This window comes from Erithacus rubecula (genome assembly GCF_903797595.1).
Source record: "Erithacus rubecula genome assembly, chromosome: 1".
NCBI classification, from domain to species: Eukaryota; Metazoa; Chordata; class Aves; order Passeriformes; family Muscicapidae; genus Erithacus; species Erithacus rubecula.
In genome coordinates, this window is record NC_136658.1 from 26,637,500 (window position 1) to 26,654,265 (window position 16,766).

The 16,766-nt window shown below is 41.9% G+C and overlaps 2 protein-coding genes across 2 annotated transcripts in view; one reads left to right on the plus strand and one right to left on the minus strand.

The window, feature by feature from the left end:
• The window catches only part of C1R (complement C1r), a 239,921-nt gene that overhangs the window by 219,945 nt on the left and 3,210 nt on the right, over nucleotides 1-16,766 (minus strand). The window lies entirely within an intron of this gene.
• Nucleotides 1-16,766, plus strand: part of FAM131B (family with sequence similarity 131 member B) — a 32,564-nt gene that overhangs the window by 2,587 nt on the left and 13,211 nt on the right. The window contains exons 2-3 of the mRNA XM_079298298.1: nucleotides 14,924-15,033; nucleotides 16,460-16,495. Of these exons, the coding sequence (XP_079154424.1) occupies nucleotides 14,924-15,033; nucleotides 16,460-16,495 (146 nt within the window). The remainder of the gene's footprint in view (nucleotides 1-14,923; nucleotides 15,034-16,459; nucleotides 16,496-16,766) is intronic.

Below are 16,766 nucleotides of genomic sequence, written 5' to 3' on the forward strand. Positions count from 1 at the left end.
GGTTTCAATTAGTGATAGAAAGCTCATAATCAGTCACATTTAGTTTATTCACCACACAAGAGCCAGTGCAGGATTGTGCCCTGAGCTTGCTCCGGGCCTTTTTCCATTCCAATTTTAAGCAAGCCACATGATTTCTTCATCTCCTGCAGACACGTTTTACTATGATCTAGTTAGATGTCATAGTTTGCACATGTTTAGTGATGTGCAACTTCACATTTTCTTTCCTAAATATGAGTTTTCTGGTTATTTCTCCTTGGGGAAAAGTAATTGAGAGGATCATAACAGAACAGCTCCATATGTGATAATTTGAAATAGAGTCTTTATAGCATCTTTAAATTTTACAGAGGCCACCAGAATGGCAATGATCACATTATCATTTTCTAAGGTACGAAAAAAGCTGATAAGTGATCTTAAAGGCTAACCTGATACCCAATCACCTTCTCCACAGTCACATCTCAGTGTCGTGCATGTGCTTTGTGTAACATGGCATGATAGCAAGTTGCACAATGAGAACTGAAGGTGGCTTCTTTCTCTGGTCATGGCTACAAGTCATGTCTGTGTGTTGGTGATACCCCATTATAGTTCCTAGAGAGCTGCCTAGCAGCTCTCATCATAGCTGGGTCTCATTCAGGGAATGGACAGGAGAATTTTCACTGAGGTTGCTGGACAGTTAAGGCTGTAAAATCCAGCTAGGAACTTGTAGATATTTGAGTGCCAACCAACTAAATGCCAAAGATCAGCTGGATTGTTGGCAGTAACAGAGTTAGTGAAGTTCAGGGTTTTAGGTCTGCATGGATGTCTGAATGCAGTGCAAGTGTACCTTTGACTGCAGCTTAGACACCTCCTAACACTGCTGTTCTGATTAGTGTGGCAAGGTTTCTCTTAATTCCTTGAATGGATTTAAATTAGTAGAAAGCTCAAGCCTGTTAAGCTCTAGATTGCTGTCTCTTTTTTTCCAATGATTTCTCTGTTTTCTTGCACATCTTTGCACATAAGCCTGCAGCAAACATGTTTTGTAAATATGATGTAAAATGGTGGGAAAATATTTCAAGGCATTACAAACTAATAGTACTTTTGGAGTCTGAGAGAAGAGAAACTAGAGTTGCTAACACTGAGTGTGAGAAAAACTTTTTGATTGTGAGAAGTGTCAAGCACTGTGAGGGATTTCCCCGAGGGGTTGTTGAGTGTAAATTCTTTGAGGTTTTCAGGACCAGACTGGATAAAACCCTGAGTAGTCTGGTCTAACCTCATAGCTGACTCTGCTTTGGACTGGAGTTTGCACCTCAGGAGGCACCTTCCAACCCAATTATCCTGTGCTTAGGATCTAAACCCTGCAGTGGTTGCCTCTCTGGGTCAGGTTGGACCCACTGCTTTAGGCTTGCTCTGCCAGAGGACCTCAGGTCTTCTACATGCCATTAATACACTCCTGTGTGTTTCCCCCATCACTGCTCTCCTTTAACTGCTGAGAGTGCCATGTGTGAGAATTCCTCACCATGATGACCCCAGCTGCCAGCTGAAGTCCCCTGTGTGGTTTTGGTGTGGCAGTTTTGCAGGAAGCAGCGCCAGTGGCAGCTGGGCTGGTGACTGAGCATCAATCACTGTCCATGCAGACTGGGAAAGGCAGTGCTCTTAATTCTTCAGTCTCTGGGTCAGATGTGATCTGCCAAAGCCAGGTGCTGGCTTGCTGGGCTGCCCTTCACAGGGAATGGTCAGTGTCCTGCCAGAGGGAGGAGTATGTACCTCATATGTTGCTTTTCTCCTGGATGATCTGTGCTAAGTGCAAATGCTCATTAGCACCTGCAGCAGGAGAGATGGAGCCAAAGACCACCCACTCCTCATCCAGCCACTTTAGATTCAGCAGAGTGGGAGCAGGGTAGGAGGCTGACAGGAGAGGGGTAAAGCAGCTGGAGCAAGCACTGAACATCTTCTGCATTTTGCTCCTTACTTATCCCCCCCACAGGGCTGTAGGTGTGTGAAGTGAGATGTGGAATGGCAAGTGTGGTCTACACACTTGGAGCCAGAAAAAAGTGAGACATCCACTCTCTCCATACCTCACACATATCAAGTGTGTGTTAAGGTGTCCAGTTCCTCCCTCATTCACCTTCAACGTCTGAGTGAGTCAGTGAAAGGGAATAGAGAGAGGGAGAAGCCTCAGAAAGGAAATGGTAATGCAGAAAAAACTGAGTCATGAAAGTAGGGATATTTTGATTTAGTTGCATGCACACAGGTGGAAGGGAAAGAGCACAGAGCTCTGTGTAGAAGCTGTAGGTGATGTGAGTAAAAGAGTGGAAATATATGAAAGAGGGCATCTGGGTATCTTGTTCCTCACTGATTTGAGATAGAGACAAACAGAACAGAGGGACAAAGGGACACCTTCCAATCAGTTTGTTCTGTGGTTGGTCTCATTTCACTGCTTGTATTTCTTTCCAGTCTGGCTTTTCCTCTTTCGACCAGTTCTCAATCTGATCACTTTTAGAAACTCAAGCAAAGAGCTCGGGGATGAGAACTTGTTTCTGCCAGTGGGATTCTGACAGAGACCATCTCCCAGACCTAGCAGCCAGCTGTCCTGAAGGGTGTACAAGCAGGTGATCTCTGAGACCTCCCTCTCTCCTCAGGGTTTCTGGAATAAGTGAGTGGTTTCAAAGTTGTGATGGGGAGAGGCTAGCAAAGAGCATGATTGCATAAGCCTGGCTTTATAAGGAAACAGTCCTTAAAAATGTGCACAGAAAACAGTCTTTGGTGTGTTGCTGATGGGCATAAGACTTTTTGTGTGTGTGCAATGCAACAGATGTGATTTGAGGAATAGAACTGAGGAGGAGCATACTGACTGTGAATTCTTATTGACAGGATTATTGCAAGAATTATGAGAGAAGTTACAAAGGAGTTGATGAAAAAATGGAAGTAATGAATTCATCGGCATGATAGAGCTGGGAGTCTGAATTCTATAGACTGATGTGTATTGAAGTAGAAGAAGCGAACTAATCAATAAATGTTTTAGGCCTGCCTTCTTGGGGGGAAGTAGAAAAAGTAGTTTTCAGCTCATTTAATAGGTTATGCTCTCCAACAGCAAACAACCATGATTTTAGACTGATTCTTAAAACAACCAATTCAAGGTAATTCACACTCATGAGTTTTTAAGTGCTTGGATAAAAAGTCAAAGCTTTGTTTTATAAGGTCTTGAAAGAGTGAGGAAGGTCTCAAGTGAAAAGCTGGGGTGTTAGCACAACTTTAAAGGTATTGTGAGATAAGCTCTGTATTTAATTTTATCAATTTGTTAAGATTTCCAATAAAATATTAGAGGGCCGGTATATCAATGAGAATGGGCTTGCACGAAACAGAGCCTGTCAAGCTAACTTAATTTCATGACTTTATGAGACTCCCTGCAGCCAAGTACTTCTCTGATGGAAGTACATTTACCTGCAATCGTGGTAATGGAAGTAAAACATGAGATTGGTAAAAGATCCAACCTCTAATCAGCTAGCAATCAGCTTAGCACCACATGATTCTTAGTTAATCAATATATGAGCACAGTACATTTTAAGTGCATCTAAATTCAATAGATAGCAATATGGTAACAAGGAAAGAATCATTGTTGAAAAACCTGTGGCTCTAATTTTGCCAAGTATGATTTTAACCAACTGCTCAAAATTCTGAAGGAGATCTAAAATACTGATAATCTTGGTGATATCTGGAAGAACTGCTAAAAATGAAAGTAACAAATGAAAGGGATAAATCACTTACAGAACAGTTTGATTCATTTTAAGTATTGACAGTTTCTGCTTCAGTCTAACCAAATATGAGTTCATATATCTGATAGCAGAGTGTGAATTGTATTTATTTCTAGCTCTATGTTAGAAAGCAGTCAGACTAAATAAGCTTGTAGATACTGGATCTGGTAATCAGTAGATCAACAGCTACTACTGAGATGCTGCAGCCAAGGAAGCTGATGTGGTTCTTTGATCTTGAATATTGAATAGGAGGAGAGAAAAACATATTTTATCCACATTTGGCACTTGTAAAAAAATATTTTTCATCTACTTTGTCTAATTCTATTATTATCACTTTGAGAAATACTGCAGAACTGAAGTATGACAAGAAAATAAACACAGAAGCGTGAATAAAAACTTACAGAAGTGACTTGATGACAGTCTTTAAGTGTTTGACTGAAGAAAAAATCCACCTCAAAGCCATCTGACTCTTCAGCCTAGTAGAAAACTGTTAAGATGTGATAGAAGGATGGCAGATACATTCAGTTTGGAAATGAGGCAAAAATCAAACAGTGAAAATACAGAACTACTGGGGTAATTTACTGAGAGCTATACTGAGCCTTCTGTCACATGAGCACAATAAAATCAAGATCTTAAAAAATGCTCTAGTTCAAGCACAGCAACAAAAAGTATAATTAACAAAGGGAATACATTTAGCCTCTCTTATTTTAAGGAGGTCAGATTAGATCAGGATGTTTCTCTGAGCTTAAGCTACATGTTCCCAAGTCTAGGAGAATACCAGACTTTTAAATGGAACATAATTTTTATATTCTGGAGTGAGTGTGATTGTATTTGCAGATGCTGATCAGACATGGCTCATGGGGAAAGTTTCAGTTCAAAATTTCTAAAATGCACTGGAGAAAATAGTTGGGTGACCCAAGTGGTGAGCACATGGATTGACAATCCACATGGGGAAAGGAGTTTTAGGGTTTGTAGTACTGGCCATTTACATTCACTGGCCAGGATGGTGACAGAAAGCTGTGACAGCCAGAGGAAGATCAAAGAGGCTGTGAAGGCAGGAAGCTCGGCAGGCTGCAGATTAAATGTTTACTTCAGGAGTATTCAAAGAGCCTGTACAAGGAAAATAACTTGCCTTTTGCAATGATTAAGAGGACTTAGTGCATGGTGTTACTACTAAAGAAGCTTCAGGTGACTCAGAGAGATTAAGACCATAGCAGAAAATCACCACCCTCTGCCCCCAGCCTCAAAAGCCCAGCAATTTTGTACCTGTTCATTGTGGAAGAAGTTGTGCAGTTTCATCCTGTGGAACTTTCTCTTGTTGGGGATGCATCAGATCAGCTTCAAATCAAAGCCCCAGTGAGGCTGTAGAGCAGGTAGACAAAAACAATGATCAGATGATATTCATGCAAGAGTGAATGAGTAAGTTTGGGGCTGAACTGCAGATTGTTATCTGTAATGCTTTCCAATTGCTTTAGTACAAGATTGGAAGGTAGATGATGATGCCAGCTTTTTAAATGATTTTGAGATCTGGAAAACTACAGGCTGTAAACAAGATATGCCTAGGAGGCAAGCTAATAAACATTACTCTGAAGAACAGAATTAGTGCATGCATGGACAGATAAGATGTAATGAGAAAGAGTTAACCCTACTGTTGTTAGTGGATATCACAATTTTTAAGTCTTGGAAGGGATCAACAAGCAATACTGACAATGGAGGTCCAGTGGCAATAGTCTGCTTGGATTTGCAAAGCACCTTTGTAAAGGTCACTCACCCCAGGCTGTTAAAAGACATGAATCTGCTGTTGAATCAGACAAGTTCCTTAAGTAGCTGGGCAAAGATAGGAAACAAGGATCAGCATGAAATGCCAGTTTATCACAGGGATATTTTTTTCAGATTTGTGCATATCCATAAATGACATGAAAAAGTGGGAGGGGTAAATAATGAGATAACAAAGTATGATGATGTAGTAATCATTTGGGGGAGCAGGCAAAAAACTGCATGGAGTGATTTGAAAAAAGGATTTCACAATATCGAATTTCTAGGTCATTTGATTTCACAATATCAAATGACGTAAATTATGGGTGAAATTTGATGTGGATAAAAGTAAAACGAAGCACACAGGCAAAGCAATTCTAGAGTTACATTTGCAATGATGGAGGTTCTGAGTTTACTATTACCATGCAGGAATGAGATCTTGCAGTTATAATGTGTGGCTTAATGCTTAGTACCACTAAAAATGCCAATGAAATGTTAGCAATTAGGAAAAGAATAGGAGAATAAAATGAGAAACAGCGGTACACTGTGCATCTATCCAAATGGTTCCCTTATTTTGATATTTTATAGTGTGTTGACCCTAATGGTCTATTCCCCTTTCAGAAAGGCCATAATCAAACTGGAAAAGATTCAGAAAAGGGCAGCAAAGACAATCAAAGGTATCATGTGGCTAATATGGAAGGAGCCATTTAAATAGGGATTTCTCAGGTGTGGAAATGATATGGTTAAGGATATGACAGATACCTATAAAATCATGAATTTTCTCTGGGATAGGAGCAGCATGGAGAAAACGATGAGGGAAGACTGTTCCATTATCAATTTTAAAACAGAGTCTAAACATCAAATGAAACTAGCAAATGCCAAGTTTAAAGCAAATAAAAGTCAGCACTTCTTCATATGACACAGAATTCAATTGTGGAAGTATTTGACATAGGATGCTACGGGTACTAATTTTTTTTTTTTTTAATTTTAAAAGTGAACAGATGAATCCTTTAAAGATAACTAAATACAGAGGCAATGTCTGTCTTGGGTACTACTTGAGGTATAAATTGTGACAGGTTAGAACAAATGTTCTGGGAAAATATTGCTCCTGTTTCCCCTGTTTGAGTTGTTCCCTATCTTTCTTACACACCTACTCCCACTTTAAGGACAGGCTGATACCCATCCCAAACAAATACTAAATACCTCCTTTCCCACCACTTCCCAAAAGAGGAAAACAGAGAGGAAATAAACCCCAATTGCTGGTGGGGGGGGGGGGAGGGGAGGGAAGAATAAAGCAGTAAGAAAAGAGAACAGGCTAACAGGCTAAAACCTGGAAAAGAGGGAACCAAGGGGGAACAGTGAGCAGAGCACCCCTGTATTTCCATGATATCCAGGAACTGGTAGATGCTGCCTAGTGATGCCCTGCCCAGAGCACAGGAAGAGAAATAGCACTGTTCGTTGCTGGGATCTTGGGATTTCCTCCTCCTGGAGTTGGACACAGCCAGCTTGGTGAGAAACAGGATAGTTGATAAAGAGGACCCAGAATTTAGTGGATCTTGAGATAGAAACTGTACAAGTAAAGATGTGGGAAGTGCAGCCAGAATCAAAGGAATAAATTCAGGAGGAGACAGAAGGTTGGCATGTGTGCTGTGCCTTTTTCAGTCTCCCTCTGACTACAGAAGAGGCATGACTTGGGGTATCCTCTGAAGAAACTTGTGACTTCTCCTTGAGGAAGGATTTTTCCAGCTGATGTTCCCAATGGTCCACTGAATTAGCTCAAAGTAGAAACTGGCCACCAGAGTTCTTCATTGTCTTCTGACAATGAGTGGTCCTACAGCCATGTGTCATGGGTCTAAGGGGATGTTAATCCTGTGCTTGGGTTTGGGGTGGAGGTTGAACAAATGATGTGTGTACTGGCAGAGAGTGATGACTGTTCCCTTGACGTGGGGTAGCCCTTGGAGATCAGAGGGGCCTCTTGGACAGCAAGTACCCCCTGTGTAGGTGTGGATGCCCTCAGGGACAGAGGGGAAATCGTAGGGTGGGGTTAGGGGTCGGTGTGATGGTGAGATGTGGCCTAACCTGAGCAGGTGCAGGGCTGGGCATTCAGTGCCTGCAGCTCTGCCTGCTGTGCTCAGCCCCTGCAGCTTTGTCATTTCCCCACTTGCTTAGGCAGCTGTGGAGCTCTGTCTGGTGAGGACACCTGAAGCCCTGGTGGTGGCTTTCTAGGATTGGGAACAGTTTTTCTTACCAGATACCTGCTGGAAATACAATGCAGCAGAGAGTAAGAGACCAGGAGTTTCCTGGAGTGTGTGTAAGAATTTCATGACACAGCTGGTGAGTGAGCCAACTAGGGAAGGCACCTGCTGGACCTGTTGTTTGTGAACAGAGAAGGACTTGTGTGTGATGTGGTGGCTGGAGGCTGTCTTGGGCATGGCCATCACAAAACGAGAGTTTTTGATTCTCAGAGCAGAAAGGAGGGGGTCAGCAGAGCTGCCACCTTGGGTTAGAGAGGTCAGACTTGGTTGTTCAGGAGACTGTTTCACAGAGTGCTTTGAGAGGCAGGACATGCCTCAAGAGGGTATCCTGAAGGTGAAGAAGCAGGCACTCCCCATGTGCTGAAAGATGAACTAGTGGGGATAAGGACCAGCCTGGATGAACAGAGCTTAGTCTGAAAAATCAGGGAATTAAGAGTGTTACACCTTTGGAAGGAGGGGCAGGCCATTCAGGAAGACTACAAGGATGTTGTGAGGTTATGCAGAGAGAAAATTAGAAAGGCCAAAGACCAACCAGAATTTAGTCTGACCACTGCCATAAAAGGCAATAAAAATGTTTCTATAGATGTTTCCATAAATGCATAAGCAGCCAAAGGAAGGCTAACGAGAATCTTTATCCTTTGCTGGATGTGGAGGAAAATAAAGTGACAAAGGATGAGGAGAAGACAGAGGTGTGCATGTTGTTTTTTGGAGGGGAGTGGTGACAGGGACTCAGCAGCCTCAGTGCCTCCTGTCTGGCTCTGGCCACTGCTGCTGTCCCAAAACCAGATGCTTTGTGAAGACTGTGACCAAGTGTGTGGTGGCTGTGGTGGAGAAGGTGCAGCCACTGTTTGTAGACTCTGGGGCTGCCAGGGTGATCCCCACAGCTGAGGCAGGGCAGGTGGGGAGAGTGGAGCCTGAAGCTCACAGGCTGGCACTGTCCCCATGTGCTGATGTTTGGGGCAGGCTCTTATTTTGTCATTCCACAGAGGGGGACCAGGAGCATCCCTGAGGTGAGAAAGGTGCATTGTGATCTGCTGGTTGACCCTTGAGGAGCACTGGGGCTGGCTCTTCTTCCCCACTGCTAAGGGTGAAACTACTGCACGAGACAGTGCTCTGAGTTAGGGGCTTTTTTGGGTTTGTGTTAATAGGATGTGCTTCATTTTGCAGTATCTCCTTAGCCCAAATGATGGCTTCTCAGAGCAGAGCTGCTGCTGTCCAGCATTAGGCTCTCTGCTTATCTTTCACTTAAAGATATGCAGGAGCCTTTAGTATTGGTTTGACAGTGTCTCCAGGCAAGAAGAAAAATGTAGGTGTTAGGGCTTTGTTCATTAATTCTATCTCCTACCAGCTCTGAAAACGGACCTCCATGCAGGGAGAGGTAGAATGGTCTGGAAAAGTATTCAAATCCAATTTCAATGCAAAGATCCTGAGAACTGCCCATCTGATTCCTAATCTTACAGACATGTCAGAGCTGTAGGTGTTTCCATCTTTTGTCAGAAATTTGAAAGACATCTGTTTGTTGAGACTAAGACATTTCTGTGCCTTGATGAGCACCAAAATGTTCAGCTGTCTCCTCCACAAAAACAGGGGATTTATTTCTGTTTCTCTTCCACAATTGACCTGTTGGTAGGTGCCATCAGCAGATAACTAATTTTTATGCTTCCTTATGCAGTACAAGCTAGAATTCTTACAGAGTTAGGTGAATAACTTGGGTTGAGAGGATTTGACTGCCTCCTTCAGAGGTTCACCTCAGGGACAGCTCAGTGACAGAGGTTTATTCCTTTCCTTGATGACCTTTTGGATAGCTTTGATTGGCTTTGTGTAAAGCAGGCAGGGAGGGAGAAGGTTTCTATGGTTATTGTAGCCACCCATCTGTCAGTCCTTCCCAGCAGCTTTAACTGCTTTAATTTCAACCACTTTTGACAAGACATGATGATGTTGTGTTTGACAAGGATACACACTCCCACGAGTATCATGAAAATTGGTATCAGGGAAAGAACAATTTGAAGACTGATCATAATTACTGCAATTGCATTTGTTGTTTTCTTAGTTGTTCTGGGAGAAAAAGGGAATGGAAAAGAATAATTGAACCATTTACTCTAAATATTCATCTTTACCAACATTAATGTTGGCTACCAATATCAAATGACAAGGTTTCTACTCTCTGCTGGAAAGTAGCATTTGAGAAACAGAAGCAAGTGTGCTGACAGGGGATAATAGCAATGCTGGAAAGTCATTGCTTTATTAGAATGTTTCTTGTGTTAATTGGCATGACACATCAGAAAGCAAATAACACAAATGCTTATTTGGTATATGGTGTGGATCTTCACAAGCATGATGTTTGGAAGGGAAAAACGAAATTTAAGACTCTCAAACTCTTCATTTGTTTGGTGCAGCACAAAATGGAGAAGACAAATTGGAGATGATGTTCAACATCCAGCACAGAAATTGTAACACAATAGATTATTAAAGGCTGTAGATGCAGATTAAAGTCATAGATGCAGAAGCCTGATTCAAGCATGGTCCTTGGTAAATGAGCAAAATGCAGGCACAGGTACAAATATAGAATCAATTAATGCACAGTGGAAACAACAATTGAGAAAATGTCAAGAAGAGACCCGAGGAGAATGGTCTTGTTTAGATTAATTTTTGAGTAATTCAAAACAAGGTGAATTTTTTATGATCACAGAAATGCAAAAAACTGAAAATATATCCAACTAAAAAACTCAGTGTCTCCATGCTAAATCAAGGTATGTGGCAAAACGAGCTACAGAAACAGTAAAAAAGTAGTAATAAAGGTGAGGTGCAGTCATCAGATGGTTTTTTTAAATTTTTCCAGTGCATACATCAAAATGGTCATTTTGCTTGGGAATGCTTACTACACACATTCCTTAAATCCTTAGAGTCCAAAGTTAGGATGCTCAAAAAGCCCAAAATAAAGCAAGAACTGGGGAAAATTATATTTTCTTTCCCCTATGTTTTTTCCTCTTTAAAAGTTTTTCATGTTTATTATTTAGAAAGGCTTGACTTAAAAATAAATCTTGACTTTTACCTTAACAATACTGTAAGAGAAGGAGGGATGATATTTTCCCCCAAAGGCTTAAATGACTTGAGTTGGAATATTACATCAGTTGCAGTGGAGACATAGTTTTCTTGTGTTTTTGCAGACTTTGTTTTTATCTAATTTGTGTTAAAAAATACAAAGCAGCCATGATCTGAAATAATATGGCTTAATGTATTTTGACAGCTTTCATTTCCCCCCTCTGTTTCATGTAATCAGCTTCCTACTTTTTCTTCAGCCATCCACTGAACCTTCCAAAACAAACATGAAATCTATGATGTTAAAAAGCCCCAAACCAAATAATAAATTTTTAAATAAAATGAAAACATCTTTTAAAAGTTCAATGAAAATGAATCCCCTCTATATTCTTTCTATACACACTATACAGAAATAATGACAAGGAAATCAGGAGCCAGTTATCTTTCAACCTTCATCACCTCTTTTCAGAACATTGAAATGAGAAATTTGATGGCACGTTTGTAAAAATTCCACTTTAAAATTAGCTTTATGACCCACTCATTTAAAAATTCTTATCAGCTCTATATGGAGAAGAGCAAATACTATTCTGTAAGAGGTGATTGATCATAGAATTACAAATGGAATAGTCATGATGATTAGCAGAAGCTGGAATGGAAGATGGATAAGAGAAATTATATTGGAGAAGAAACATACCATTACAAAAGAAAAAAGCTCTGTACTCATTGCAGGGAGAAAGAGGTTGACAAGAGATTGGATAAAAAGAATACTAATTTACAAAACACTGCTTTCAGTTTCTGTTTTCCTACTTCACTCTCTGTGCTTTTTTTTTTTTTCTGATTTTCCATGTTTCTTTCCTTCCATGTGTGACAAAAGAACTTGGTTTTTTCATGTCTTGGTCTAACATGGGTTAATGCTGCTCTTGCCATTTCTAGCAGGAGAGAAAAAAAGCCCACTAACCTTTATCCAACTTTCAATAAGAGAAAGTAATGTTGCCCCAGGCCCAACATCAGTTAGATCACAGACATTTTCTTTTCAACCTGTGTGTGATGCTGTAACTTTTCAGTAGATATGACTACATTTAAAACCATTTAACAGATGTTAAAGAGTTATTTTCTCTCAACACATTTCTCTGTTAGTACCTGTGAAACTGTTTAGACCAAGAATTTATTTTCAAAAATCATTCAGTCTTTATAGAGCGTGCCATATCACATATTGCTCATTCTTTTCCCCTGAACTAGGTAGATGAGCTGTTTCAACTGGAAAGAAACAGTAGTAAATAAATTCTGTAGGTCTTTAGTTCTGCTATTACAGAACAGGTGTGGACTTTGAGACTAGTAATTGTTTGATGTTCTTTAACCATTTGATGCTACCATCTGCCAGAATAGTATTAATATTCAGCCTGGACAAGAGAAAGCTCCTGGGTGACCTTATAGCACCTTCCAGTACAAAAAGGGGGCCTGAAAGCTGGAGAGGGACATTTTGAGGGCATGGAGGGATAGTGTCAGGGAAAGTGGCTTCAGAATGGAAGAGGGTTGGTTTAAATTTGATAATAAGAAGAAATTCTTTAGTGTGAGGGTAATGAGGCACTGGCACAGGTTGCCCAGGGAAGCTGTGGGTGCCCCATCCTTGGGAATGTTCAAAGCCAGCCTGGGTGGGGCTCTGAGCAACCTGGTCTAGTGGAAGGTGTCCTTGTCTGTGGCAGGAGGGTGAAGCTAGATGAGTTTTAAGGTCCCTTCCAACCCAAACCATTGTGTGGTTCTGTGAATATTCTAACACTTCAAGAAAACCACCAGTGGGCTTGCAGCATTGAGAGCAAAGGCTGGGTGTCATTTGCTGAACTTTGGGGCTGTCAAGTCCTGTGCTGAGCAGGAGGCTCCTGTTTCTTTGGCTGGGGCAGAGGTGTCTCTGCAGTGCGTGCTCAGAATGGTGCTGCAGCCTCCTGCAGTGTGTGCCAGGGTGGCTCTAGATGACAGAGGGGCCACACCATAGTGCTCAGAAAGAGCTGAGGGTGCAGGAAGGAGACCTCAGGTAAATGGAGGTGAAACAGGTGCTGTTACCTGCACTGAAGGGTCTGTACAGGGTGAGTACTGCTGTACTGTCTGGAGAGGTGACCTCTCTCCTGCCTCTCCATCATCCCTGCCTTGTTCAGCTCTGTGGCAGGAATGCCCCAGCTCTCCCCTCCCAGTGAAGGGCTGCAGGTGGACAGGTGGAGGGAAAGGAGCACAGGCAGGAAAAGGCAGCTGGCTCCCAGTGTGCAGGGACAGGCTCCTGCTCTGCTCTTTGCACCAGTTTCATCACTGACCTCTGCTGTGCCCTCAGATCAGTCAACCCCTCCACCCCTTCCTCTCTAGATTTGCACTTCCTCATAGTGCTCCCTCCTTCTTCCCTGCTCAGGGCAACTGAGTACAAGTGTGTTTCATTGTAAGCCACAGCCAGACCTTACCCTGATGTGTCTGGGACTGTCAGCTGGGCTTTCACAGCTCCTCCTGGAACTTTCCTTTGCCAGTGAGACTTCTAGCCATAGAAGGTTTACTTGGCCCCAGATTTAAGAGGTCCCAGCCTGGTGGCAACAGGCAACTCACAAGTGGCCCATTTAGCCTTGCTCCTCTTGCTCAGTGAGTCCCAAGACCTGCATGTGCTCGTCAGGAGCACCAGTTAAGAGGATCACAGCCCTGAAAGGTGGTGTTTGTCATGCTCATCATAGCCATGTCCTGCCTCCTCCTGAGGTCTGGCTGTGTCTGACTTCTGTGCTCACCTTTGTGGCATGCAGTACAGGAATCCTTTTTCTTTTCAGTTCCCTGAGTTGCAAGGAACTGCAACTCTGAGAACAGCAGCTTTACTCAGCCTAATTAGAAGCATATGGGGGATGCTATTAAAGCACTTGGTTCTAATGATCCTGAGGAACAGAAATGTACTTTGGATGTGAAGGAAAAAATATCCTGTAGTTCTCTCAGAAATGGTCTTCTTGCACAGCAGAAATTTGAGATGTGGAGGTCTGTGGACACCACAATATGCAAATAGCATTTTCTTTCTGATGTGTTTCATATTGCCATGTTTAGCCTTTTTAGGGGACAGAATCAGGTGTTTTGCATTTTGAATTTTAGCTGATGAATGCCTCAGATTTCCCACCCTTAAGTGCCTCCATGGCTCCTACAGGCTTGTGTGGGGTGGAGTGCAGCATTTCTCACCTGTCAGAAGATTTGTACTGGGGAGGTGCAGTGATGAGCACTCTACAAATGTGCCAGAGCTGCTAGAATGAGCAAGGGGCTTTGCATATGTCTGTGGAGGAGAAATTTGCTATAAAGAGGGGGAAAAAAAAGGTAGAAGATCATGAAAATAGAACCATTCACATTTAATCCAAACTGACTAGACCTTGCTGAATTGATCCCAGGAATAGATGATAATTTTGACAGCCACATTTCTTGACAGTTTCTAGGAGGCTCAGGTTTAAGGACAGTACAATTGTTCCTCCATGACATGGGAGCAAATAACCTTAACCAGAGTTTGAGGATGGCACACAGGCTGAAGACACAGTAAATTGCTGGCTGCACAGAGCAGTCCTGGTTACCTGGCTGGCTACTTACATCTGCTTCTTAGCATTTGGTTTCACTTTTAAAATTTAATAATATTTAATTTTTTAATCTTAATAAAATTTTATCATTTGTATTTTATGTTACTGATATTTAAAAATTTGAAATGTAATGGCAAGTATTAAAAAGGTCATTTATCTTGCTGAGGATGGCAAAGCAAAGGCTCCAGCAGCTCTAAGCTGATGTCCAACCAATTCAAACCATAATGGTGGAATGCTTTTTTAAGGGATGATGGTCTAATACTGAAAGGGGATGTTAAAGGAATTGGTCCTTTCCCAGTCACACATCATGACTGGATGATTGAATGAATCTACTTTAGCCAAGCATACGTGATGCTTGAGAGAAACACCAGTGACTGGTCTTCATATGGAGATAGCTGTGAGAAATATAATAGTTGATGAGGTACAAGTGGTCTAATTAAAAATGGAATATCTGGTCTAAGTCTGTTGTGGCCTTAAACTCTGTGATTCTCCTGCTTGCTTAGCTGAGTTGACTTAAGACTGATGGAACAAGTCATAGTGGCATTCAGAAGCCTGACCAGATGTGTTCCCACAGGAAACGAGGTGATTGCAGTAGACTGGAAGGGGCTGAAAGATGTGGACCAAATCAATATGGACAGCACGAGTTCACTGCATGGCAGCAGCTTCCATCGACCTTCCACTGAGGTGAGTGCCTGGCCCAGAGCTGCTTAGTCAAGGGCATGAGCAAGTTTGAATTCTGAATTCAGAAATGGCTGTTGTGAATCACTGAGACATCATCTGTGAGAGGACTGGAATGCCAGTGAGCTCCTGAGGATCATACCTGGGTGGTTTGGCTTGCTCTGAATAGAATTGAGTCACTCCCTTCACAAGATCCATAGTGAGTAAGAATTTACAAATGAAAGTGCTTTTTAACTAGTCATGGTGGGAATGGAATGCAACATGTGGAAAATAGTGACAGTTCTGACAAGCCTGTAGGTCTGCATTCCTTGAATAAGGGGAATGTCCAGCACTGCCTCTCCGAGCTTCTGCAGCACAGCCATGAAATCTTTCAAAGAAACACATTTGTCTGCATTTTGAATTTTAGAGATGCGTTCATTAGTGACTCACAGGCTGGTTCATTGAATTATTGCAGCTTCTATATTCTTAGATAGCGGAATTTTCAGCTTTGTAAGGTCCCGAGTATGTAATGATGATTAATAGAAAAGTAAAATCTACTTTAAATACATAATAGTTGAAGAAACACAAATAATGTTCACAAATAAGTTTAACAACTAACATACACTTTGCAAAACCTTGAAAAATGTTAGTAGGTATATATAGATATAGATAGATAGATAGATAGATAGATAGATAGATAGATAGATAGATAGATAGAGATATTTTAATATTTTAATTTTGTTTGTGTACCTTGATGGCTTGGACAGTAAGTTCAAGACACTTAGAGTTTCATGGAGTCCTGGCAGAAATTCTTAGGCCCAATCTTGTATGGAGAATACAGTCAAATCAAAGCAGATCTAAAAGTCAGTGAGCATAAACCACACCTCAGGGGACATTTTGATTTATATGAATGGATACCATAGGTGTAACATGAGTCATCTAAATTTTCCTGAGCATCTCCAGACCCAAGATGTTGAGATGTGAGTCCTCCCAGCTGAAGGAAACACACTCTGAATTGGTTCTGTGATGGCTGACAGGAAATGTTTCTGGTGTGCAAGGGGTGAGTGAGTCAGAATGGACAAACCAAAACACTGCCGGAGAAAATAATTTCAGCAGAATTGAGTTGCTTGCTGTGGGACACTCGGAATACAAAGGTGGTGTAGCTCCTCCTGGTGTTAACCTCAAAGTGGTGCAACCCACACTTAGGAGGAGAGCCTTGGGAAAAGCTGCTTTTCTCTTTCCTACTCCATCACCCCGTTCCTATCTCACCTTCAAACACCGTGACACCAACAGGCGCCATACTCACCAGCAGGGAGGGAAACCATCTTCAGAAAGATGCAGGTTTTTTACAACATACTGGATCAAGTAGTGCCTGTTGATTATGGCAACTACTGGAGTTGCATGGCTGCTTGCACATTGTTACTGATGTGGTGCCTTTCTTTGCTTTCTTTAGCAAACACGGACGGATTTCTCCTGGGATGGCATCAATGTGAGTATGCACTGCGTCACTTCTCAGATTTCTAGTCGTAGGAAGACCAGGATTTATCTGACATTGGATGCAGTGGAGGCCAGAATGGGAGCATGACTGAAAATCCTTAGTGCTGCTGAAATTCAGGGAGTTGTCTGCAATTCAGAGGATGGTGATAGATTTTTGTTTGCTTCTGAGTCTTTTGCTGTCTGGCAGGTGTTTTGATCTGTGGGTGGCTATTGAATTGCGTTCATCCTTTTGGGGATAAATGTGTGCCATTTCATATGTTCTG